This window comes from Manis javanica, chromosome 3, assembly GCF_040802235.1.
Source record: "Manis javanica isolate MJ-LG chromosome 3, MJ_LKY, whole genome shotgun sequence".
Taxonomy (NCBI): Eukaryota; Metazoa; Chordata; class Mammalia; order Pholidota; family Manidae; genus Manis; species Manis javanica.
This window is the reverse complement of record NC_133158.1, coordinates 81,093,392-81,118,509: the sequence shown is the minus strand read 5'-3', so window position 1 is coordinate 81,118,509 and position 25,118 is coordinate 81,093,392. Positions and strand designations below refer to the sequence as shown.

Genomic DNA, 25,118 nt, shown 5'->3' with positions numbered 1-25,118 from the left:
AAAATGTATTACTTTCAGGTGTTGGGTACTTGGTCATCTATATATTATTTAGTCTTTTTTAAACATATTAAAACTTTTTAAAAAAAAGAAAACCAATTAGAAAGATCTATAATAAAACTGATTTTCTAAACCAAATGAAAGAGGCTCTACGAGGAGAACTGTAGTTCACTGTGAAGCTTGGTCTGGGGCCTGATGGGCCCTCTGCTGGTTAGCTGAGTGGCCCTGGTGTGTTTCTGGCCACTCTAAGCCTCAACTTTCTCATTTGATGAATTGTGAGGTTTAAATGAGCTAGGAACTGTGAAGCCTTTAGTATATGATAAGGAATCAATAATATTATAACAGCTCATAGGCAATAATGATATTTGTTATGCAACTTCAGGACTTGGGGGCTGAAAGTATTTATATGTGATTTTATCATATATAAATGATATATATGAAGATAAATTTAGAAGATCCAGATTAGAGTCTTATTAGGGATTTATGAGTCATCTTTTAGATTTGTATCATTTCAGATAATTGTGTTTCCCAGCACACTGTTGTATTTTCTGGAATGCAGTGCTATTTGAGGTATTTCATGGTTACTTTCCTTTAATTAGGTCCAGTTGCCCTTAGTTTTTAGCCATGGTTCATTTGGCAAAAATGAGGTGAAGTGGTATCATTGGGCTGTATGGATACAGCTATTCTCAGTGGCTGACTGGTAAATATTTCGAAAATAAAAGTGTTATATTTAGAGTATCACAAGTTAATGTAGCCCTGAGGCACAATCAAAACCTTTTCCATATAAGTGGTGATTTGGAACTCAGCTGTACAGTGCCAAACTACAAACTACAAGTTTGTGTATTTTTTTAAGTCAAAAATCAGTTGCTTAGATTTAAAATTTTTTTCCTATTAAATTGAAGATGTGTTGATATGATGAAGCCATTTTAGCAGAGTATGTGTACCTGGGTCTCAGAACTTCAAGTTCAGGGGGTAGACACACCTGTTATGCTGGAAGGATTGGTAAGAATATGGGGTCATATATATGCTGCCCAGTTGAGCAAGCTGAAGTCATGTGCTTCAGATAATATCACACATCAGAAATATTCTGGACACAAAGATTCTCAAGATGGTGGTGTGAGTAGGGTGGCGGAAATCTCCTACCAAAACCATATTATATATATTTTGAAAATACAACTATTCCTAAAAGAGTGACCAGAAGATACAGTACAACAGCCAGGCTACATCTACATTGGCGAGAACTCAACAAAAAGGGTAAGATACAAAGCGGTGACCTGGTGGGACCCGAGCACTCCCCCCACCCCAGCTCACTGGCAGGAGGAAAAGAATCAGAGTGGGGAGGGAGTGGAAGCACAGGACTGCTAAATAACCAGCCCTAGTATTTTGCACCGGGAGCACAGACACACATTGCATGGTGTACAGGATATTAGAGGAACAGAAAAGCAAAATCCAAGACTAAGACTGCAAACAGGCTCCCACAGCCGGCTTCCCTGGAACAAAAGAAAAGCGGGCGCTTTAAAAGTATTAAAGGGACAAGGGTTTAACAGGTGGACAAGATCGTCCTGGCACACTCAGCCCAGCAGGCTGGAAACTTTAAGGAACTTCATACGCCCTAAACCCCTGGGTGGCAAAGAAGCTCTGAAGCCCCTCATGGTGATAAACAGCCTGCTGTTCATTCCCCGCTACTGGCACTGCAAGCAAACTGGCTGACCTGCCATTGCTGCAGAGCAACCGAGGAGCAGCCCTGCCTAGAGCAACCACACAGAGGCTTCTCCCAGCATGCAGCTAACTGGGCCAGACCCAGAGGCTGCCCCCTGCCCCTAGTCGACCAACACAGACAGCAGAGACTGGCACAGAGTCCGGAAGGCACAAAGGGGCTGTATTCTCGCAGTGAACATATGCTGCTTGCCTGCAACCCCCGCCAGTGCCCTAGGCCATCCTGAGGGCTGCCACACCCACAACAGCTCAGGGGATTAACCCAGAGGCTGCCTGCTGCACCTGCCTGCCCAACACAGGCAGAGGAAACTGGCATGGAGTCTGCGAAGCATGTAGGGGCTCTGTTCTTGTGGCAAATGCGTGCTAATTACCTGCAACCACTGCCAGTACCCTAGGCCATCCCAAGGGCTGCCCTGCCCATGGCAGCTTGGGATTAACCCAGAGGCTGCCCCCTGTGCACAGATGACCTACACAGACAGAGCAAACCAGCGCAGAGAATGGGAAGCACGTAGGTGCTCCATTCTGGTGGTGAACATGCACTGATCGCGTGCAACCACCACCAGTACCCTAGGCCATCCCAAAAGCCGCCCCGCCTACAGCAGTTCATGGGGTCAACCCAGAGGCTGCTCCCTGTGTGCGGTTGCCCAGCACAGGCAGCAGATACTGGCACAGAGTTACGACAGAAAGAAGGGTTGCTGTTCTTGCGGGAGAACACACGCTGCTCACCTGCAACCACCGCCAATGCGCTAGACTGTCCTGAGGGCTGCCCCGCCCACGGCAGCTCATGTCATTAACCCAGAGGCTGCTCCCTGTGTGCAGCTGTCTGGCATAGGCAGCAGAGAGGGGCAAGGTGACCAACAAGCAGGAAGGGACTTTTGTTCTCCCAGCTGACACACATGCGACTTGCTGGTGATCACTTCCATCACCATGAAAAGGCAAAAGAACCTTGTTCAGTCCAAAATACTTAAAACACCAGAGGGAGGGCCTGGTGAGTCTGAAATCACCAATCTTCCTGAAAAAGAATTCAAAATAAAAGTCATAAGCATGCTGATAGAGCTACAGAGAAATATGCAAAAGCTAAGTGATGAATTCCGGAGGGAGATAACAGAAATGAAACAAACAATGGAAGGATTTAAGAGCAGACTGGATGACGTGCAAGAGACTGTTAATGAAATAGAAATCAAGGAACAGGAATACAGAGAAGCTGAGGAAAGAGATAAAATGATTTCTAGGAATGAAAGAATATTAAGAGAACTATGTGACCAATCCAAATGGAACAATATTTGCATTATTTATTCTCTGATCTTTATTAAGTCCCTCCTACTGCTGACTTTGGGCCTCATTTGTTCTTCTTTTTCCAGTTTCAATACTCATGAATTTAGACTATTCATTTGGGATTGTTCATTGGGTTTTTCTTTGTAGGTGATGTTTTTTCTCTCTCTGACTGCTTTTAGTATTGTTTCCTTGTCTTTAATCTTTGCCATTTTAATTATTATATGTCTTGGTGTTTTCTTCCTTGGGTCCCTTGTGTTAGGACATCTGTGGACTTCCATGGTCTGAGAGAGTATTTCCTTCCCTGATTGGGGAAATTTTCAGCAATTATTTCTTCAAAGATGCTTTCTACCCCTTTTTCTTTCTCTTCTTCTTCTCATACCCCTATAATGCAGGACCCCTATAAGAAGGACACTAATAATGGAAATTCATCCCTTGGTCTTGGGTAGGAAGAATTAATATTGTCAAAATGGCCATCCTGCCTAAAGCAATCTACAGATTCAGTGCAACCCCTATCAAAATACCAACAGCATCCTTCAACGAACTTGAGCAAATAGTTCTATAATTCATATGGAGCCACAAAAGACCCCAAATAGCCAAAGCAATCCTCCCAAAGCTGGGAGAAGGAAGAATAAAGCAGGGGTTATCTCGCTTCCCAACTTCAAGCTCTACTACAAAGCCACAGTAATCAAGGCAATTTGGTACTGGCAGAAGAACAGACCCATAGACCAGTGGTACAGAATAGAGTGCCCAGATATTAACCCAAACATATATGGTCAATTAATATACGATAAAGGAGCCATGGATATACAATGGGGAAGGAACAGCCTCTTCAACAGGTGGTGTTGGCAAACTGGACAGCTACATGTAAGAGAATGAAACTGGATTATTGTCTAACCCCATACACAAAAGTAAACTCAAAATGGATCAAAGACCTGAATGTAAGTCATGAAACCATAAAACTCTTGGAAAAAAATATAGGCAAAAGTCTCTTGGACATAAACAGGAACAACTTCTTCATGAACATATCTCCTCGGCCAAGAGAAACAAAAGCAAAAAATGAACAAGTGGGACTATATCAAACTAAAAAGCTTCTGTTTAGCAAAGGACACCATCAGTAGAACAAAAAGACATCCTACAGTATGGGAGAAAATATTCATAAATGACATATCCATAAGGGATTGACATCCAAAATATATAAAGAGCTTATGCACCTCAACAAACCAAAAGCAAATAATCCAATTAAAAAATGGGCAGAGGAGCTGAACAGACAGTTCTCCAAAGAAGAAATTCAGATGGCCAACAGACATATGAAAAGATGCTGCACATCGCTAGTCATCAGAGAAATGCAAATTAAAACCACAATGAGATATCACCTCACACCAGTAAGGATTGCCACCATCCAAAGGACAAACAACAACAAATGTTGGCGAGGATGTGGAGAAAGGGGAACCCTCCTACACTGCTGGTGGGAATATAAATTAGTTCAACGATTGTGGAAAGCAGTGTGGAGGTTCCTCAAAAAATTCAAAATAGAAATACCATTTGACCCAGAAATTCCACTCTAGGAATTTACCCTAAGAATGCAGGAGCCCAGTTTGAAAAAGACATATGCACCCCTATGTTTATTGCAGCACTATTTACAGTAGCCAAGAAATGGAAGCAACCTAAGTGTCCATCATTAGATGAATGGATAAAGATGTGGTACATATTGACAATGGGATATTATTCAAAGAAGAAACCAAATCCTACCATTTGCAACAACATTAATGGAGCTAGAGGGTATTGTGCTTAGTGAAATAAGCCAGGCAGAGAAAGACAAGTACCAAATGATTTCACTTATCTGTAAAGTATAAGAACAAAGAAAAAAACTGAAGAACAAAACAGCAGCAGACTCACAGAACCCAAGAATGGACTAACAGTTACCAAAGGGAAAGGGACTGGGGAGGATGGGTGAGAAGGGAGGGATAAGGGAGAAAAGGGGGCATTACAATTAACACATATAATGTAGTGGGGGAGGTACACGGGGAAGGAGTATAACAGAGAAGACAAATAGTGATTCTATAGCATTTTACTGTGCTGATGAACAGTGACTGTAATGGGGTATGTGGGGGGGACTTGATAATAGGGGAGTCTAGTAACCATATGTTGCTCATGTAATTGTACATGAATGCTACCAAAAAAGAAAGAAATATTCTCTGTTAAAATGACAGGTCCTTGGAATATTTTAGAACTATAGTTCTAAGAGCACAGCCTCTGGGTCCATACCATCCAGATTCAAATGCCAGCTCTTCCACTTAACTGTGTGTGATCCATGCCTTGATTCTTCATCTGTAAAGTGAGGCTAGTAATGGTACCCCTCTCAAAAGGAAGCTGTATGGATTAAATGAGTGAATACAGTTTTTATTCCCTAATCTGAATGTATTTGGGGATTTGGAAATTCTCACATTTTAAACTGTAGTATGGGTCACATACAGCATATATGACACACCCCTAGAGGTTCTGGGTAGCACCCCATAATTAAACACAACCCTATTTCTGTAGCAAATATATTCATACTATGTAAATTATTGGAGAAATAACTGTAAATAGCCTTCTACTTCAGTCAGGTTTTGTTGCCAAATAAGGAAAAATAATGGGTTTTAGAGCTTTTTGATATGAGCACTATAGATAAGGGATTGTGACTGGATATGTATATATGATGTGTGACACAAATTAAGTCCTGTATGTGTTATTACTCTTACTGTCATTTAAAATACTATTTTAGTTGATGGAATGAGGGGGCATGATGAGGTGTCTTTTTTCCTTACTGAAATTTCATTCACACTATTTGTTTTAAGTGTTTTTTTCTTAGCCATATCCTCCTTTTAGAAACTATCTCCACTTCGCATGGCTCAGGCTTGACCCAGCAGGAATGCCCTGTTACTGCTGACACCTAAGAGCTTGTGGCCTCAAAGGTTGGCTGCCTTCTAAGTTAACATGGACTAAGGCCAAGACATTTGTGGAGCTCAAATTGTAATTAAATTCTGGTGGTTTCTGTTGTTCTTGGAAAGTTCAGATCACTCAGTCATATTCAGTTTTGAAGACTTAATAGTTTATATTTCTTTCTACTTTCATGTTTGGAAAATGTATCAGAAGATATGATTTTAAAATAGTTCTTTACCACTGTTTATTTCTGAATGATTCCCTATTAACCACCCACACCATCCTGCCTGCATTAGCACTTACATTGACCTTACTAATTGTCTTAACCTTTAAGTACATTTATAAATCAAGTGTATTTATAATTTTAAGCATATTTATAAATTAAGTTCATTTAAATTAAAACAATTTAAATAGAGGAAAATCACATTAAATATATGTCAGACCTCTAGAGGGTGAATTACTTTAAGCTTAGAAACAATAAATGTTCTCAAATGAAAAGTTTAATGGGGTATTTTTCCACATTAAGCAGTTTTATTTCCTCCTTGATTAATGCTGTTGGTTTATGTTCTTGTCCAATTTATGTATTGGGAGGGCATCCTTAACGAATTTTGTAAACTCATAAGAATATTCATCATTTTCTACAATTTTTTTTCTCAGTCTCCCTGGATCATCATTTTTAAACACATTTTGTAATCCCTTCTGTTAAATTTGTCATTGTTTCCTTAGGTTAAATTTCTAGATAGAATTGTCAGATCATCTTTGGAGAGTGAATTGGATTCAATGAGTGATAATGGCAGCCTTCTGTGGGCATTCTGCAAAGGAAGAGGCAAAGTGTACACAGGTCCTATTTTTTTTAGAATAAGAAAAAGCTTAGCATTTAAATCATATTCTCACAGTAAGTTTTTCATTGTTTTCCCTCTGGGATTTAAAAAGTTACATCATGTCAGCATTAACTGCCTTTAATGAACCTATCTGTTGTACGATAGCAAACTCTGCTGGGGAGCAGATTGCTGATGAGTTGACTTGGAGCCCTGTCCAGGTTCTTTGCCTATCTTCCCTTCCTTACTAATTAGTAACTTAGCAAGTAGATGTGTAAGAGGTAAGCTGAAACACTTTTATGAAAAAAGCTTAAGGGTGAAGATGTTGGAGAAAGTCAGGGCCTTGTCTGTGCATTTTGATTATCCATTCATTTTCAGTCACCCGTTTCAGTGGGTAATTTGGAGTCTGCTGTCTGCTGTTAGCTACATTTCTAACCTACCCTTCGGGACTCTCTTCTATAAACTGTTCGGATACTTCCAATTTTTGTTTTGCAGATAGAAGTGCCTGGTTGTGCCTGCAGTCATCAGTAACACAGTGACTGGAGACAAATTTCTATCCCTGACCCAGTTTTACGGTGTTTACTGAAGGAGCGTCAGTGCTCCTGGGCAGCTCCATCCTGAGCAATTTACAGTCTTGCTGCGTGCGGTGACGATCGCACGCCCCGGCACCCCTAAGCCCTGCGTCTGCACCGCCCAGCACCGCAGCACTCGCTGGGTGGGGTCATTCAAGCTTAAGTGAATTCAGCCCCTCTATAGCGGGGGCTGCATCTCAGATGCTCAGTGGCCCCAAGTGGCTGGCAGCTGTGATGCCACAGAGTGTGGACACACATTTCTTTCACTGAAAAAAGTTCTGGACAGTGTTTTAGGCTTCCCCTCATCACCATGGAACCTTTACCACATAATATAAAGAGAAAATTACTCATACATTCCCCTATTTTAAAAACATGGAAGCTTCTTGGCATTCTTTTTCCATCTTCCCTTGTATTTCAGAGGATGCATAGGTCGTCCTTTTCAAAGCAGTTCCCTCGTGGACTGCTTCCAGTCAGAGGTTCTGAACTGATGAGAAATGGGGGATTGAAACTCTCAGTTCTTCCCTAGCACCCCACTCCGGCTGCATTATTCAGCATCTTCCTGTTCACCACCAACTTCCCTGGTGCCCACAAGCATTCTTACAGACCGCTAGCCCATTTCCTGTCCTCTCTTCACTAAACTTCTCTGAAAAAGTATCCCAGACACCCTGTGTACAATTTCCCACCACTTTTCCTCTGCCCTGACAATCTACAGCCCACGCCCCTCTCCAGCGTGCCCCTTGGAGCTCCTGCCAAGCCACAACCTCTTCCAGTCGCCCTCGCATCACAAGAGTGATCCTGTGGGCACCTTGATGCTGCTGACCCTTGAACAACATGGGTACTCTTACACATGGATTTCTTTCAGTAGATATAAGGGAACTCTTTTTTGGAGATTAGCAACAATTTGAAAAAACACTTCTTTCCTCTAGTTTACTTTAAAGAATACTGTGTATAATACATTGAACCTACAAAATAGGTGTTAATTGACTGTTCATGTTATCAGTAATGCTTCCAGTCAGTAGGCTAACAGCAGAAGAGTCAAAAGTTATGCTCAGATTTTCGATTGTGCCCTGGGGACGGGGGGCAGAGCCTCTAAACCCCCTGTGGTTTTTCTTTCCACTTTACTTCCATGATGTTTCTCTTTTGGCTCTCCTCCTGGGGTGCCTGTACTCAACCCCCTCCACAGGCCCCCTCCGTGTGCCAGTGCTGTTCTTTCCTCCTTCCATTTCCATTTTCTCACCCGTGACTGGCTCCAGGTATTGCCCCAATTCTGAAAACTCCCAAGCTTACCTTCTCTGTTACTTGATCTTTTCTCTGAACTCCAGATCAAAAGGTCTACTGCTGTTGGTCATTTCTGTTAAGATTGTCCCGCCTGTAGCTCAACATTAAAACATCCAGTTCTAAATGTACATTCTTAGCTGTTGGGCATCTTTCCCCATCAGTTGCTTATATATGGCAAATTACACCACCACTTTGCAGCCACTTCTCTCCACATCTTTTTCCTTCCTTACTCCTTCCCTTTGTTTGCCGCATCGTGTCTGTGTTAACACTGTGGTGGTTCTTCTGGGCACCCCTTGCTCACCGGCCCTAACCTTCCGGCTGTCCATCCTCATTTGAGGTCTGGGTCTCTTTCTCGGGCCTGGAGCATTTTTCCCCTATATTTGTACTTCCATTCTCTGTTTTTCACTCATGTTGCCAGATTAATTTCTCGAAGTCCATTTAAAGGAAAATACAAACACACATATGCAAGCATACATATGTGTGATAATTACCAATTTAAATTTTTGAGTAAACAGTATAACTCGGTTTGAAAATCAAAAAGTACCAAAAGGCATGCCATGAAGAACAGCTCCCATCAGTGCCCTTTAGCTCCGTAGATGCAAATCTCCTGACAGGTGGTCATAGAATAGTCACTTTGTATTTGTCTCAGAAGAATTGGAGATCAGTCACAAAGATCTCCTTTTTGACACTTGTATAGACTTCCTCTATAAATGTATCATAACTTACTGAACTAAACCTCTACTGGTGGACAATTAAGTAATTCACATCCTTTCCTATTCCAAACCCTGCTGCAGGGAATAACACTTATAATTCCTTTTGCTCTTATGCAGGTACATCTGCAGGTCAGTTGTCAGCTTATAGTTACTGGTCCTTGAATGCCTCCAGTCTCTGTCACAAGTGCTGTTTCTCATGTGCAAGTCACAGATATGTCAGCTCAGTAGCCCCCCACCACTACCCCACCCCATCTAGAAGTCTCAAGGACTCCCCACTGGCAATAACTCTGTCTCCACCCCGTCGGTGTCAAGGAGAAGTAGGCAAACAGGGCACACTTAAGGCTGCCTCCTGTCGGACTGTGCATTCCAGATGACATTCCCCTTCTGTCCCCCTGGCATTTCTGTCTCCCTTCCCTCGTGCAGGGTACCTCTGCTCTCTCTAGGCCTGCCCAGCACATTTCCTCCTTGGAGACCAAGCGCACACACCACCACATGCATGAAGCTTCCTTGATTCCTGCTCCCTTCTGCTGAAAAGAATCTGGCCTCCCACTGAGTACTCCTTGGGCATATCCCCCTCTGCCCCGGATTACACTGCAGTATCTGTGTAGTTGTAATGGAGCCACGAGTCAGCCGCGCCTTGCTTTGATTCCTCATTCCCAAAAGTCTCATGATATGGTGTTTTACATAATACTAATGAATGAAAAAGAACAAAATTGATTCTATTCTTGTCTGAATTGAGGAGTTTGGGATTACTTTTGGGGACTACTTGTAATGTAGAAATCACTCCTGTCCTTATGCATTCTGGCTTTTGGTTAAATTAAAATGCCTTTCTCTTCCTCCTAGGAATGTTTTAAGAGCCTAGAGCCTTGGAGTCTTGCCTTCTTGGTGACAGCTCCTGGGGCTCCTGAGAGATGAGGATGCCATTCCATTCCGTGTTTATTCTATTGCTGCCTAAAAGTACTGGCAGGGCCCACATGTGGTCTGCATTACAGCACAACCAGGCCATGTGTGATTGGAACCAAGTGTTTGTTTTTATTATGCATTTAAGATTGCTTTTTTGAAACTTCACTTTTAGTTTACAAAAAAGTAAATATGAATTACGGATAGAATCTAATTTCACCAGTGGGTTTTGACTTAGCTTCAATAGAGGGTAGAGCCGCAAACTGCATTTGACAGTGGATCCAGGGAACCCTGTGTTCTGAACGGGATGTCACTGAGGTACGGCCACCCTGTATTGTGATGCTTTCTCTTTTCTGTGCTGTTAGGTTTTTGAAGAACCTTCCATTAGCCTTTTTGCTCTGGAACATTGTGAGGGAAGAGAGTTACATCTAGAAGAGGCTGTGAACTCTGTTCTGAACAAGGATCTGCACTTCTACACCCAGTCCGTGTGGGTAAAAAGTGGACTGTAAGTATGGAACAAGGGCAAGGCCTGGTTCAGTCACTGTTTTAGGACCGAATTCCTCCATGGCTGCTCTGTTCTGGTCTGATGGTACTCTACTCCTTTTCGCTTGCAATGTAATAATTGAACTTCTGTTTAAGTACAAGAAGTCTGTGGACCATGTCTGGCATGTCATAGATGCAATGGTCTGGGAGAAGAGCCCTTGGGGAAGAGGGACTGCCCTTGTATTCAGAGCATGTGTCTCAGAGTAGGTGGGCCAGATGGCTTTAACCAGTTGAGCCTACTTTCCTTTCAGGAGAAACCTATTAAATCAGCAACTATGACAGCTCAGCACCATTGCATGCTAAAGACAAGTGACAACTGTTAAGATGAATAGCGTTCTCTTGTATTTTGATTTGACATCTCATTCTAGAGCTGTTTGCTGCAGGGTACAGGGTACTTACTTTGATGCCCCCAATCCTGGCCAACCTCTCCCACACCACCACACCATTGTTGCTATTCATTCAGGTTGTCAGGAGTGCATCCGTGGTGTACGGGGCCAGCACTTTTCCAATCTGGGAGACTTCTTTAAGAAAATAAATGAAAAGTTATGGATACATAAATACAAGCCTGCATATTTATTTAGAGCAAAAACAGTAAGAGACCTGCAAGTGAGGGGCCCTGAAGTTGAATCTCTAATGCTTCCTGGAAAATCTGCCTCCCAGGCCATTTCTGGGGAGTGCCCATAAGCCTGCCTTTCCTCTGGCACCATTGGTGTGTCTGTACCAAAAGTCAACTACAGGATCATACTACCTCTTGATGACTGATATAAAGATGACTTTTTATTTCTTATGATTTATTTTATTTAATTTATTTTATTTTGCTATCATTAATGTACATTTACATGAACATTATGGTTACTCGACTCCCCCTATTATCAGGTCCTCCCCAAATACCCCATTACAGTCGCTGTCCATCAGCATAGTAAGATGCTATAGAATCACTACTTGTCTTCTCTGTGTTACACTACCTTCCCCGTGTCCCCCCCACACACATTTATTTCTTATGATTTTTAAATTGTGTAACTTAAATATTGTGGGACAATGGAAGGGAATGCCAAGAATGTAAATCAATTTGAAAATTAAGTCAACTATTGTAATAAATGGCTTTTGTATTATGCACATGTACAGCAATCTAAGTTTTCCTTTTGCAAAACATTTCACATGTTTGGGTGTTCATTAAACATAAATTGATTTACTCTAAGAATAATAATCGCATAATTTATTCCAGTATGCCCTTTGCCACTTTACTAAGTCTATTTGAACTGAATTCTGCATCCCTGCGATATGGGATTTTTATACATTTTTACATTCCTGAGTGGAATTGATAGTTACTGACTCACTTCTGGAAGTTTCTCACCAGGTTATTTGACTCTTCTGTGGAAAATTGGTGACGTTTTACCTTGACATCACTATTTCTTCTCTTTAGCTTATTTCCACCTGTCTCAGTGTTCTACATTCTCTGTGAGAGGGTCGATACATGGCCAAAGGAACGGTGAGGGTGGCCTCAAGTTCCCTAGCCTGGGGACGGCTTGTAGATACTGCTTCTTGCACAGCCTGATACCCTCATGACAAGTTTTGTTCTGTTTTGTTTTTAATCCCCATATTACCCCATATCTCTGAAATGGGATGGTAATGAAGGCCAAGCTTTAACACTTATCAACTGTGGAATTTATTTAGCTGAATACATAATGAGATACAATTTATTCAAATCCTGCCTAGACTTTATAACTGAAACTTGCTGCCTATTTAAAGAATCTGCAAACCTCTCCATGGCCATGCTATCCCGACTCTACACCAGTCTGATGGTGTAGATTTTTGTAGGCAAGAAGGGGTGGAGGGAACATCCTCCATCTTGTTCATCCATAATTTGGCCAAGACTGATCTCAGCTGTGGGGAGCAGAGGGCCTTGTCTGAACCGAGCAGGGCAGCCACCTCGTCTTCCACACGTGTTCCTGAAAGCACCATCTGCAGTGACCGTGAGCCCTGCCGAGAATTACGGAGAGTTGGCACTCCCAGCAGATTCTCCTTAGCCATCCAGCTTGATAACACCAAAACCAGGGCTCAGCAAACTCTGTAGGGGACCAGCTTTCTTTGCAGTTTGCTGGCCTTCCTCGTCTGTCCCAGCGGGTCAGCGTGCCTCCGCTGTGCAGCCTGTTGTCAGTCTGTGAGGAATGGCAGGGCTGTGTTTGTGGAGCACTGAGACTCCTGACTCTCACCTCGAGGCCCTGTCTGGCTTTCTGCACTTTACCTTGGCCCAGTGGAAGGCCCGGAGTGTTGAGAAGGATTTGCCAAGGAGCCAGACCTTGAAGTAAGAGTAAGACAGGGCATCTTGGGAGATAATTTTAAGTCACCCTGAGTGGCCTCAGAGAAGCTGTGGGAGGAGGTGTGTCTGAAGAGGTCATTGGCGCCCTGGGGGAAGCCCCAAAGGGCACATGGTGCTGAGCCCACGGGGGTAGAGTGAACTAGTGTCATTTAACTGGGTGATAGTGAGGGTGTAGGGTCTATCTTGGAATGTTAAAGTGTTAGGGAAAAAGAATTGGTATTATCAGAGGAATGCAGAATTTTAAAGCTAAAGGAACCATCTACTGGAAGTAAGGAAACCAGAATCCTAATTGGGGTCCAAATGTTTTGAGCCCCAGTCTAATAGACTTTCTCCTAGTCTACCCTGCCTTTTCTGTTAAAAAACAGGATTACACATTTTTTTCTTAAAAATCGTAAACACCTAGGGGTTTAAAAAGTGAACCCTCTGTGGTATCATAACAGGTACTTTGATAAGAGATTACTTTTTATGTGTAAGTACCCCTTTTTTTCTGCTTGCTGTCATATAGGTGGATAGCTTATGAAGGATCCAATTTCTTGGGACGACAAATCCTTCTTGAGCCTAATGAAATTCCAATTTGGACATCATTCAGTGGATGGAAAACAATTGGTTCCCTCCGTCCTATGAAGCAGGTAAGGAGAGAGGAACTGTAAGATCCAAAATAACTCAATTTTCTAATAGAAATTTTGTAAACCACAGTATCTGAAATACTGACATTTTATTTTGTTTGCCATTTATGATACGGAGGGATTCGATTAGGAAATCTATAGGTTTTAATTAATTCATAAACTCATACCTAAGGTCAACATTGGATTTAAGCTTTGAGTCCAAAGACTTTTCAACCTTGTTGATTTTTCATGGGAAAATAAATATTGAAACATTCATGACAAGCAGTGGAAACAAGAATGAATGCTGAGACCATACTAGTTCACTAAGCATTTGGAATATCCCCCACTTACAGAATACTCAGGGTAGATCGTGACAATTTATTAAAACAGTATTTATTGCCCATGTCTGCTTGTCAGTCATCTGTTCAGACACGTCCCACAGCACCGGGGGTAGGTGCAGGCTCATCTCTCCGCAGGCCTCGGTGGCCGGCTGCCCTCTCCTCTCCAGCTGCGCCTGTCAGGTCTAGTGTGCACTCCTGTGGCTGTGCCACATGCACCAGTGTACACGGTGCTTTCCCGGCACAAGCGGTGCCCCTGTCTGGAAGTTCCTTCCCTCATTCTCTGCCTGCCTCGTTCGCACTCACCCCCTAAATTCTGCTTGAGCGTCAGGTTCTTCAGGCTGCCTCTTCCCCCTCTCTCTGAATCAGTCAGATCTGACCTGCTGCTGTTGCCGCCAGGTAGTGCCTGTGGTGCGTGAGCACATGTCATGGCTGGACTCAAGAGGGCGCCTTCTCACCTGGCTGCAGCCCAGTGTGGGCAGGGCTGTGTGGGTCTTGCTGGAGGTTCTGTCCCTGGTGCCTGCCACAATGTCTGGCACACTGTAAGAACTCAGAGACTATTTGTTTAGTGGAGGAATGAAGGTTTGACCTTGTGCAGAGAATTATGGAAGAATCAAGGAGAGAAATTTCTTCCTTACTGGAGCTTACATTTTTGTTGGTTACAAACATGTCCAACTCAAAGCAATAACATAATATGCAGTGTAATGATCAAAAAACCACAGGCTACATCCAGGTCAGAGAAAGGAAGTATGAACATGTAGGAGTGGTGGGGGGATTCCTGGAGGGTGGGAAACCCACACTAGGCTGTCAGGGGTGTGATGGTCAATGGATGTGCCATTTGTACTTCTCTCTATCCCTTCAGAAACACTTTCTCATCAATTCCAGAAACCGTCCTTTAAGGTAAGAGTTACCCCATTTTCTAGACATGGAAGTTAAGTCTCAGAGAGGGAAAGCAAATTGGCAGAAGTCATCTACATGTCAGAAGCAGTATTTGAACCCACTTACTTCTGTCATGCCCTAAAATTTGTGTTCTTAAACAGTCACACCCTACTTTCCTCTAAAATAAGATCATTTACAGAGTGGCACCATATATTCCAGGCCCTGAGCTGAGTGATGTAAGTACTGAGGCTCTGATGCTCAGAGAGGACATACTGTTAAGCAACAGGAGCCCACTAAGAATTAACCCGACTGGTCTGCTGCCCCCTTCTCATGCGTGCACACCGCACTCCTGCCTGCCGCTCTGCCCCTGTTGGCCCACATCCTGATTCTGCTGCTGCGACCAGTGACTTGATGACTCATTGTCTCTTGGCACCTCAGAATCCTCTCTGGTGAAACTGATCACACTGCTTACTTCTCATATCAGGAGGATTAAGTAAGATGATGTGTGTAAAGAGTCGGATACAACATGGTTCATGTTAATATGATAGCACTTATTTCTAAAGTTTATCATTCACGGTGTCTCTTGAGAGAACCAGAGAATGCTCTTCTGAAGGGTCCTGCACATTAGTGGGCTTTCCTGGCACAGAGAGTGTGGTGCCAGATTTTCTCACATTCACATCTGGCTTATTCCTCACTCCTGTCGCATGGGGTGATGGAAATCCCATTGAAAAGCCATGGGAAACAGCAAGGCAGAAGTGGGAATTGAGTGTAGCTGTTCCTACACAATGCTTAATCCTCTGTTGTTAGAAACTTGCAAGCCAAGTCAGACACTTAAGAATGTTGCCCTCAGTTTTGAAAGGTGGTTCCTCTGGGGGAAGGATGTCCCTGACCATTGTTCAGGGTCCTGAGGTAAAGGACAGCTAGAACAATAGCCTTTTAATTTTACCCAGGAATTTTTTGACAACATTATATGTGATATTCTTATATTGTTCTTTAGGAGCTATCCGAGTGCTATTCTGGTTAAACATTTACTTTCAAAATATTTTAATAGATCATTTTCCCTTTGGCTGTTTAGGCCACAGCTTTGAAACCCAGCAAAGGAATTCTGGGTTTGTAAACAGTATTATGGGTCATACTTCATTTATGGTAAGGCTGTCCGTACTGCTTTAGTTTATATTCTTGTTCAGGAATTAAGGAATAATGTGATCCCTTCTGAAGATGGGAATTAGGAAGTCACTAAGGTACTTACAATGCCTATCAGTGTTTTATAGTATAATTACAGAGAGTCAGCCCACAGGTGTGTAATAAGGGTAATTAGTACCTTGCTTGAGTTAATTGGTTTAAACTGTGCTGTTTGGCCCTAACGTAATTAGAAGGTCCTCTGTGAAGGTCATGCCTGTTTTCTTATGTGTGTAAGGTAGAAGACTATAATAAAGATGTACTGAAGCCTCAAGAATTAATAATTTTAGTGGGAGACAGAATTATAATATAGACCTATTATGAATGACAGAAATTTAAGTTCATTACAGTTGCATTCTGAATATGGAAGTAATTTGAAACAATTAAAACATTTTGCTAAATAGAGGTCATCTTTATCTGCTTTAAGTTACTGGCTAAAAATTTGTTCTTCTATTTGCTTAGAGTGTTTATTTCCTTTGAAAGGCTAAACATGGCAGCAATTTACCAAAATTCAGCTGGCTTCATGGGGATCTGTCCTAAGTGTGACCTAGAGGAATATTTGTAGGTGGACTTACGATACCATGTTGCATTTCACTCCCACTTGGGTTTCTCGGAATGAAAATGCTCCTTATTAAATAACAGACTCAGGTGGGAAGGGTGTGTCCTGTATTTTATTACACTAAGACTGGAGGCCTAAGTCATGGGGATGAAAGAGTGGCTTCTGTGGAGCTTCAGTGACATGCTGCAACTTTTCATCATCTTTCTTATTCACACTACCACCTTTAGAGTTGGTCTCTCTTAATACCTTGTGTCTAAGAGTAACTAGTGCATTTCAGCTCAGGCCTCAGTTCCCTAGTGAAGAGGGAGGGTTTAGGTGTAGACAGACCTGGCTTCTCCATATCTGTGTCAACCTTACTTGTAAAGTTAGGTCATAATTGTTCTTCTTAAAGGGTTGCCCTGATTATTAATTCTAACAAACGATACAGAAGCCCAGAAAGCATTAAGCACACTGCTTGACATATACTAAGCTCTCAATAAATATGAATATCCTTAGAGACAAGTCCTAGATAGGATTTTATTTGACAACTTATTGTATATATGCCAGGCCTAGGGGATGAAGTTCTTTGTCACCCAATTTTTGAATACCTCTGTAATGATTAAACATGCATGATCTCTTCCCTTGGAGTATAAAGGTCAACAAAGAGAGTGCCACAGCAGCTAGGGCCCTCAGCCACCTGGGATTGTCGAGGCCTCCCGCAGTCATTTGGCACTTGCACAGAGCTCAGGACAGCAGTGTCTGATGACTGCTGTCTTTGCTGTGCTGTTGGGAGACCCGTGCAGTAGTACCTGGCCCTTCTTCCTACTCCCGCCTCCCCCAGACCAGCAAGGACACAGTAGTGATCGAATGAAACTCATCAAGTCCCTACCTCTTCACCCCTTGCCAATGTAACTATGGTGGTAAATGAAACTGTTACCTTTAACAAAAGGGCATTCTTTGGAAAAATGTAATAGAAGTGTAATAGAGATTGTACAATTGAAGCTTTGTGCTCACTGATCTAAGGATTTTCCAATAGAAAATACTGATTCATATGTATTTTCTAAAGGAAATAAGAGTGATATTGATATAAATAAGCTAAATTACATCACTTCTCACTTCTCATTAAGCTTTCCTGCATTGGAAGGATTAATTTCTAGATTCACAAGTTTTCTTCTAAATGTCTGTCTGTCCCCTCTTAATAGCCCGCAGTATACATTAGAATAAAGAACCGAGCCCAGGACGGATATCTGACAGTCACTGGAAATGGAGCCAACACGCGGGCGACCTCAGTGTGCATTGCCCCCTACAGTGGGAGGACGACGCAGATCTGGCACTACTGTCGGGGACTCTTTAAATCCAAGGTAACTGAGCTCGCTCATACCGCTCCCTGCTTTTTGATCTTTGGTTTTTTCTTCTGGAAACCAGAATTTTGCCAAATTAAAGGGCATCATAAAATACTGCAGCCTCCAAGAAGCAGTTTGTTACATGATTCTCTACTGACGTGTATCACTCAATTTTTTGATCTAGAAAATCCAGTTCTCACATATTATGGATATGCCTCAAGGATTTTTTTTAAACCAGTGATAAAAGTCACTAGATCCAAATTGGATTGTGCTTTTGTGAGACATCCCTTTCTCTGCCAGATAAAGCCAGCTATCTTTGTGATTCCAAACACAATGGAACCTTCTCGTTTTCAAACTACAGAATGAAGCAGTAGAAGAACGAAGCTTTAGTTGGAGAAAGCTTAGAAAATAAAATGTAGGTTTTTTTCTGTGACCCCCTCTATTACATTTACTGCTGTGAGGAGGAGAACATCAGTTTTATTGTAGCACCAGTGGAATATCTACTCTCTTCTCATGCTTCAACAAAAAGGAAAAACACTTAAAGTAATTATTGTCTGGATATCTATCACATCACCTGAAGTTTTTATAAGAAAACCAAGCTTGACCTAATACATTTAAGCTAACAGGTCTTAACATTTAATTCTAATTCAACAAACTTTTGTTGCCCACCCCTGGTAATGCAGACGACTTTTACAAACAAGTACCTCTATTACGGTAGGTTCATTTTTGTACCAGCTTCTCCCCTCAGCCATGAGGAAGACTTGAAAAGTTTACTGAAATTGTATAATTATGTTATATGGCTTCTTCTTAGATAAAACACAATCATGCCTTAGATTTGTTCACATGAAAGAAAATTGACCTAATTCAATTCATTTTAGAAAACACAGTGCTGCCAATTTATTTCTTAATCATCTTAGGCCAGTGATACATGTCTCGATGTGATCGGTGGCCGGGACACCCCTGGAGCAAAGGTAGCCCTGTGGGCCGAACACGGGCAGGTCCGACAGAAGTGGCGGCTGAACAGGAACGGGACCATCAGCTCCTATCTCAGTGATCGGCTGGTCCTTGATGTTAAAGGTGGGCCTCTGGTGAAACCCAGGATTTTGTGTTTTTGGAAAAAATTTTAAAATTCAAATCTCCTCAGTAAAAGAAACCTTTATAAATAAGAGAAATATTGAGTCATTTTTAATTATGCTTAAAAAAATCTTTAAGATATGCCATTTAACAATTGGCTATATGGATCAAGAAGAAAAAGCCTAAGGACAAAGTCTAAGAAGGTTTTTGTTCATTTGCTACATGATCTTTGAGAACAATCCTAAGTTTGACGCAACATCAGCCATAAAATGCCATCTGTTTCTTAGAAGGAAACATCTCTAACTTTTTGCTGTTCACTGGTTGTAGTCCTTAAAAGCCCTGAGTTAAAACTTAGGTATCATTTAAACTTGTTTTTGAATTCAGCAAGATAAGGGCCAACATTATTGAGGGCTTTGGATCTAATTGGGTTAGACACAGCCACTGTCAGCGTCAGAAACACACACACGTGGTACCTGACTGAGCCAGGGCGCTGTGTTCTGAGACTCACATCGTTGCGGCACACTTACGTAATCATCTGTTATACCTCTTAGTATTTGAGTCATAATATCCAATTTGAGATGAATAATAGCCAGGCCTTACTTAAACTCAGTTTCCCATTCCAGGCTGCTTTGTACATGACGTATCTACCCTACAGTGGGCCGAACAAAAGCTTGTGACTGTGTTACACACCTGTGTGAACAATAATCTTTTCTTGGAAATTTCTATTTTAGGAGGAAATTATTATGACAAGACACATGTAATTGTAAATCAGCCCCTGGAGGAAGAAGAAACACAGAAATGGGATATTGAAATCTTGTGAGAGACTCTGTACCATCTCTAACAAGAGCAAAGGAAGAAGGAGCCTCATGTCCTGAGCAAAGGAAGCTGCTTGTGCTCATGCTCCTCGATCACTGAGCAGAATGACCTTCTTTCCCTTCACCACAGAAAAGCTCAAAATAGTCTTCCCAGTGATTCATTGTTCTATGAAGAATATGTTTTGGTTTCTGGGAAAGGTTCTATTCTTGCATGATCTCCAGCTCCGGTGAACAAGTTTCTTGAAGTCTGTTTTCCTCTCTCTCCCAAGCACGTGTCCTGTTGCTGATAGTCATCCTAGGGCACTAGTGGACACAGTCGGCCCATGAGAGGCAAGGCCAGGGAAACAAATTCCTTTGGGTTAAGCCATACTTCTGCAAAAAGAGGAATTTTTTTAGCACTATCTGAAAACATACTGAATAAACCTCCCTGCTAAGCTGCTGTATTAGCTAAACCTTAAAGGTTCTCTCTCTCGAGACTTCTGCAACTGAAGCACCATAGGTATTCATACTTATAACTGACCCCAGGGAGGGACCCCTGCTTTGTTAGAAAAAAGGCTCAAATACTGGAGTATTTCCTATGGGGCAGTCTTTGCTCAGGCCTTCAAACTAAAACAACCTGTGGCTAGCCTTGCACTTTATAAACAATGAGTCTCTGACCAGCAGTTGCCTGACCTGCCCTCAAGACATGTTTATGAGATTATGTTACCTATGTATAAGAATAGTCCATTTTTCTTTGCCTGAAGTAAAAGAAAATTTCAAATGTTCAAATAAAAACCAAATAGTATTTACAAAATGACAAAATTCAAGTTTTTCACACCCATTTTAAGTAGCTTTCATTTAAGCAAAATCGGGTAGGATGTCATCTTTGACTTAGCTTCAGGTGTAAACAGCCACCACCTTCAACTGTACAATTCACAAGCATTGTTCCCAAACTTTTGCCAGAAAGTGGCGGCACATTTGCTCTATTTTTATATAGAAAAGTCAAATTCTCCAGTGATATTTTTAAAATACCAACCTCTGTGCACTTTAGAATGTAAAATGATAGTGAATTGTTTAAACTCAAAAAGACCCACTGTATTATTTTTTAGAGAGACTTGATCTTTCCATGTATATATTATTAGATGTTTTTTCCTTCAATCTCAGGCTTTTTTGTCATCTTTTAAGCAGCATCTGTAAAGCTCCCTTTTGTCCCCAGATGTGAGTGCCTCTCATGTTGCAATATTATTTAATGAAACTTATGTTATAGGGGTAACTTTAACAGGGGGTGGGAAGGGGTGTATATGCAAAGGTATGTATATTTTTATTGTAAAAAAACAGTTAATTTTTGTTTTAATTGCTTAAAATTTTCCTAGAGCCAGTAAGGCTCTTTAAAGAAGCTGTTTCTTCCAAAGAGAACAAAGCCAGGTAATGATATTTAAATGACACATTTATTGGAATTGTGCCTTTTCTACCACACTGGATTAAATAAATTTCTCAAAAGTATCATTCTGTCACTTTCTGGGACACCTAATTCACTGTTCTTTTTCCATGTGCCACTGTTGGGTTATTAGATACACAGGTAAGGAAAACTGGTTATGACCATTCTTCTCCCCAGTCTGGTGGCTGAAAGCAATAGGGACTCCCTAGCACACAAATCTTTGTTTTCCATACGTATGTGGAATAACAGACATTGGATCTCTGTAAAAGCACTAGACTACCTGGATTAAACATTCTGTCCAGAGGGATAACACCCAGCTTTCCTTTTCTTTGTCTGTAGTAAGTCTCAGGTCCTTGACAGAAACAACTGAACTGTTCCAAATTTGCTTCGGTGAATCCATAGGTGATAAAGGAAAGCAAAGTCCATGAGCCTGAAAAAGGAGAAACTAGTCATGAAAATGCCACTTGAGTGTTTTCTCCAAAAACTTCCATGATTGTCAATACAGCATATCTAATTATAGTTTATGTAAATTGCAACTCCCATATGAAAACTTAGATACAATGAATGCATTCTAATTTAGTAAGAAATAGTAATCATCCCCATGCAAGAACTCTGTCAATTGTGTGAAATGTTAAATCCACACTGCAGTCCTAAAAAACCACATTACCCATAATTCCGATATAACGCTTCCCAGCTACCACCAAACCACAGGAAAGACGTATTTTCGGTTGGGACAAACCTGTTTCCTCATTCCCCATCATGTGTGTCTCTCTTGTTCTTTAAGGAATGATAAAGGTAAACCATTTGGAATTTCATCCTTTTAAAAAAGCAGGGGTTAAGAATTCATAAAAAAATCTTTGAGGACTTCTAGCTAGGAGGGTTTTTCTAGAATACAGGTTAATTCCAAGAAAAATCATAAAGCCTTGATGCTTAAGTGAAATTTATTGAGCATTATAAAGAATTCTTTTGGTAAAATGTTATGGTGTTTATGAACACACACACATTGTATATATCATTATAGTCCTCACAGATTACTATTTATATGTAGCAAATAGTCAAGTCAAATATAAAACTGCACCTGGTGGAGCAGAAACTTGGTTGATATATCAACTTATCATTGAAACATTCAAGTTTCATTTAACTTCACCCATACTTTTTTTTTGGCAACAAAATTTGATACTCATATAAATCAGCAATTTGTGAACATCATGCAGCAAAATATTACCAGCTATGTGATCTATAAAAACTTTCATTCCAGTGCAGTAACCTTCCAACTAATCTCTACTTCCCTTTCCAACCACCCTGCACAGTGCAGTTAATCATCTCTTCCAGAAGCTTCAAAAATTCCTCATCACCTCTCACATTGGTTGGTTATCAGAGTAACCATGGTTTTTAAAAATAGGGGCATGTGGGAGTATGTACTTTTGAGGTTATATATAATAGTAATCTAATCCTCTCCAGGTCTGGCCCTGATGGCTGAACAATCTAGCTATGGAGACGTCTAGGGGTCCCCAACTCTCTCTCTGATCATTCATGGAGTAAATCCTCAGCTGATTAGGAGGAACAGGGTGAAGCCACAGGACATAGGATAGGTCCTAAGGGTTGTACAGGGAGCTTTAATCATAAATGCAGAGGCTCAAACCCAGACCAGATGAAGCCTGGGGATTTATAATTTCTTAAGGTTGATTCTTGTATCAGCCAGTTTGGGGAGCTGCTGGGCCAGGTGGCAAGGTTATGCAATGCAGATATTTTTCTCCATGATCTATAGGATAAGAGATTTTTTAAGAACATTAACAAAACCACATGTAAAGACGGATCTGCAGTGTACAGGATGGGAGAGGGCCTAAGACAGGGAGGCATGAACAGACTGTGCAGCTGTCCAAGTATAGGCCCATGGCCTGAATTAGGGGGATGTGGGCAAGCCCCCAAAGGCCCAACAGGCAGGAAACGAACCCAAACAGTAAGATCTGGGCATTATCTGAACAAAAGCATGGCACTGAGCTGTGAGAATACATAGATTTCCAAGGAGAAGGGTGGTGACCACCTGTTAGCCTGGTGACCTGACGCCAGTGATGGAAATGCCCTGAGAGGAAGCCTTTCCCCCAGCATACTCACAGACTAATCCTGATCTGACCCTACTGTGAGCACAATATGATCTTTAAATTGCAGTCTCACTATGCTGTCCAGCCATGGCATCTGTCTACCTAGAAGACCCTTTTTCCAAAGAGAGAGAAAGCCAGCCTTCAAAAGAGGAAACCAGCAGGTTCCAACTTTTTTTGCAGGAGCAACTATTTAAGAGACACATTTACTAACAATTTTCAGGCAATTCTAAACACAGGGTGCCCTCTCCAACCCAAGTATTGGCTCACCCTGACATTCACAGTAATAGTGTAGTTTATGTCCTCATAGTGAAGACAGACACATCACAGATAAAGGACGGGAGAAGTTAGCAAGTACATGAAACATATATAAATGATACCATGGAAACCCAGTAGCTGCCCCAACAGAGGCAGGCACAGAACACTCCCCTCTCTGGTTCCTATCCTCTAGCTACGTGCTCTGTGTGTGGATTCCAGAAGGACCACCTGGGTTCAAAATGCACCTCCCCATGACTTACTGGGTGCGTGATCATGGCAAAATCCCATCTCTGTAGGCTAAGTGCAGTGTCAGGTAAAAGCCACGTAATTCACAGAAGTTTTCTTTTCCAGACTGGATTTAGCTTCATAAGAAAGGAGCCACTACAGACGAGCCTAACTGGCTCATCTGGTTAGGGAAAGAATCTGGAGGATCACAGCTTATTAAATATAACAGCTAAGACAAGGAAAGCTTTAGATATTGGGGGCCATAAGCTGATACTCAGAAAACTGTTCTCCTAAAGATTAAAATGTGTGCTAATAAAAATTTGCTACTTTGAATAGGTGCAAATTCCCTCAAAGATGACAATAAAGATGTACATAGAATCAATGTTAGAAGGGACCTTGTAGGTTGACTATTTCATTGGCTCTCACCTGGTGACTAAAGGTTTTTTAGAAGTTAGTAAAAAGAATATTCTCAACCCTACTCAGAAAGAAAATCAGCCCAAGAGCTGGCCTGGTACTCGCATCTGTGTCCCGGTGTGCTGTTGAACAAAGGCAGTGTCACAGAACACCAAAGTCAACAGGGCTGTGACTAGGAGAGCAAGACAGAAACAAGCTCACTGCATAATCACGTCAGACTCAGGCAAAAGCAAGACCACTGTCCAAACCACAAAAACAGCCAAATGTCCATGTGATGCTGGCTAATCTAAGAGACTGCAGTGCTTTACTAATTACAACTGTAGTCTCATTTCATTCCTCCTGTTAAGATTTACAAGAGTCCCAGTCACAAAATTCCTACTTCCTGACAGCATCCAATCCACAGCAAAGCCCAGCTCCCTTAATCCTGAAAAGCACCCAACTCAATTCCAAATCCTGTGAATCCTTTCCAATGTCCTTTTACTGAAATGCCCCCCAGTTCCCAAGGGTGTGGTCTTCCCGTTGCAACACAATCAATAAACGCAGCTTTGTCTAACTACAGGAGTGCTCTCAGCTACAGGACATGGATATCACCATCCTTCCAGAAGTGTTATGTCATTTGCAGTCTTCATCTGTGATGTGCGGAAGGTCAGTGACAACCTTGAGCATTGTTGTATATCACTTGCTAACGGCAACATTTTACCCATCTCCAAGTTAATTCTAACAAGATTATTTCAATGTTCCTAAAAATTCTGGAGAAGTTTAAGATGATGAATACCAGTGCCCATAATGCACTTATTTATCACGCAGAATCACAGGGCTCTCATTCCCCATCATGCCAGGATGCAAGTTCTTTGCAAATGACCTTTGATATGCAGGATGC

General features: G+C 41.7%; 1 protein-coding gene across 3 annotated transcripts in view; it reads left to right on the top strand.

The window, feature by feature from the left end:
- Nucleotides 1–21,307, top strand: part of CRYBG3 (crystallin beta-gamma domain containing 3) — a 100,168-nt gene extending 78,861 nt beyond the window's left edge. For 2 of the 3 annotated variants that reach the window (XM_037001644.2, XM_037001643.2), the window contains 5 exons: nt 10,557–10,696; nt 13,560–13,683; nt 17,796–17,954; nt 18,854–19,013; nt 19,742–21,307. In XM_037001644.2, coding sequence (XP_036857539.2) covers nt 10,557–10,696; nt 13,560–13,683; nt 17,796–17,954; nt 18,854–19,013; nt 19,742–19,830 — 672 coding nt within the window. In that variant the 3' untranslated portion in view covers nt 19,831–21,307. Of the gene's footprint in view, nt 1–10,556; nt 10,697–13,559; nt 13,684–14,859; nt 14,898–17,795; nt 17,955–18,853; nt 19,018–19,741 lie in introns of those variants that run through there. The other variant, XR_012129235.1, reaches the window with a different exon arrangement.
- Nucleotides 21,308–25,118: the final 3,811 nt, after the last annotated feature.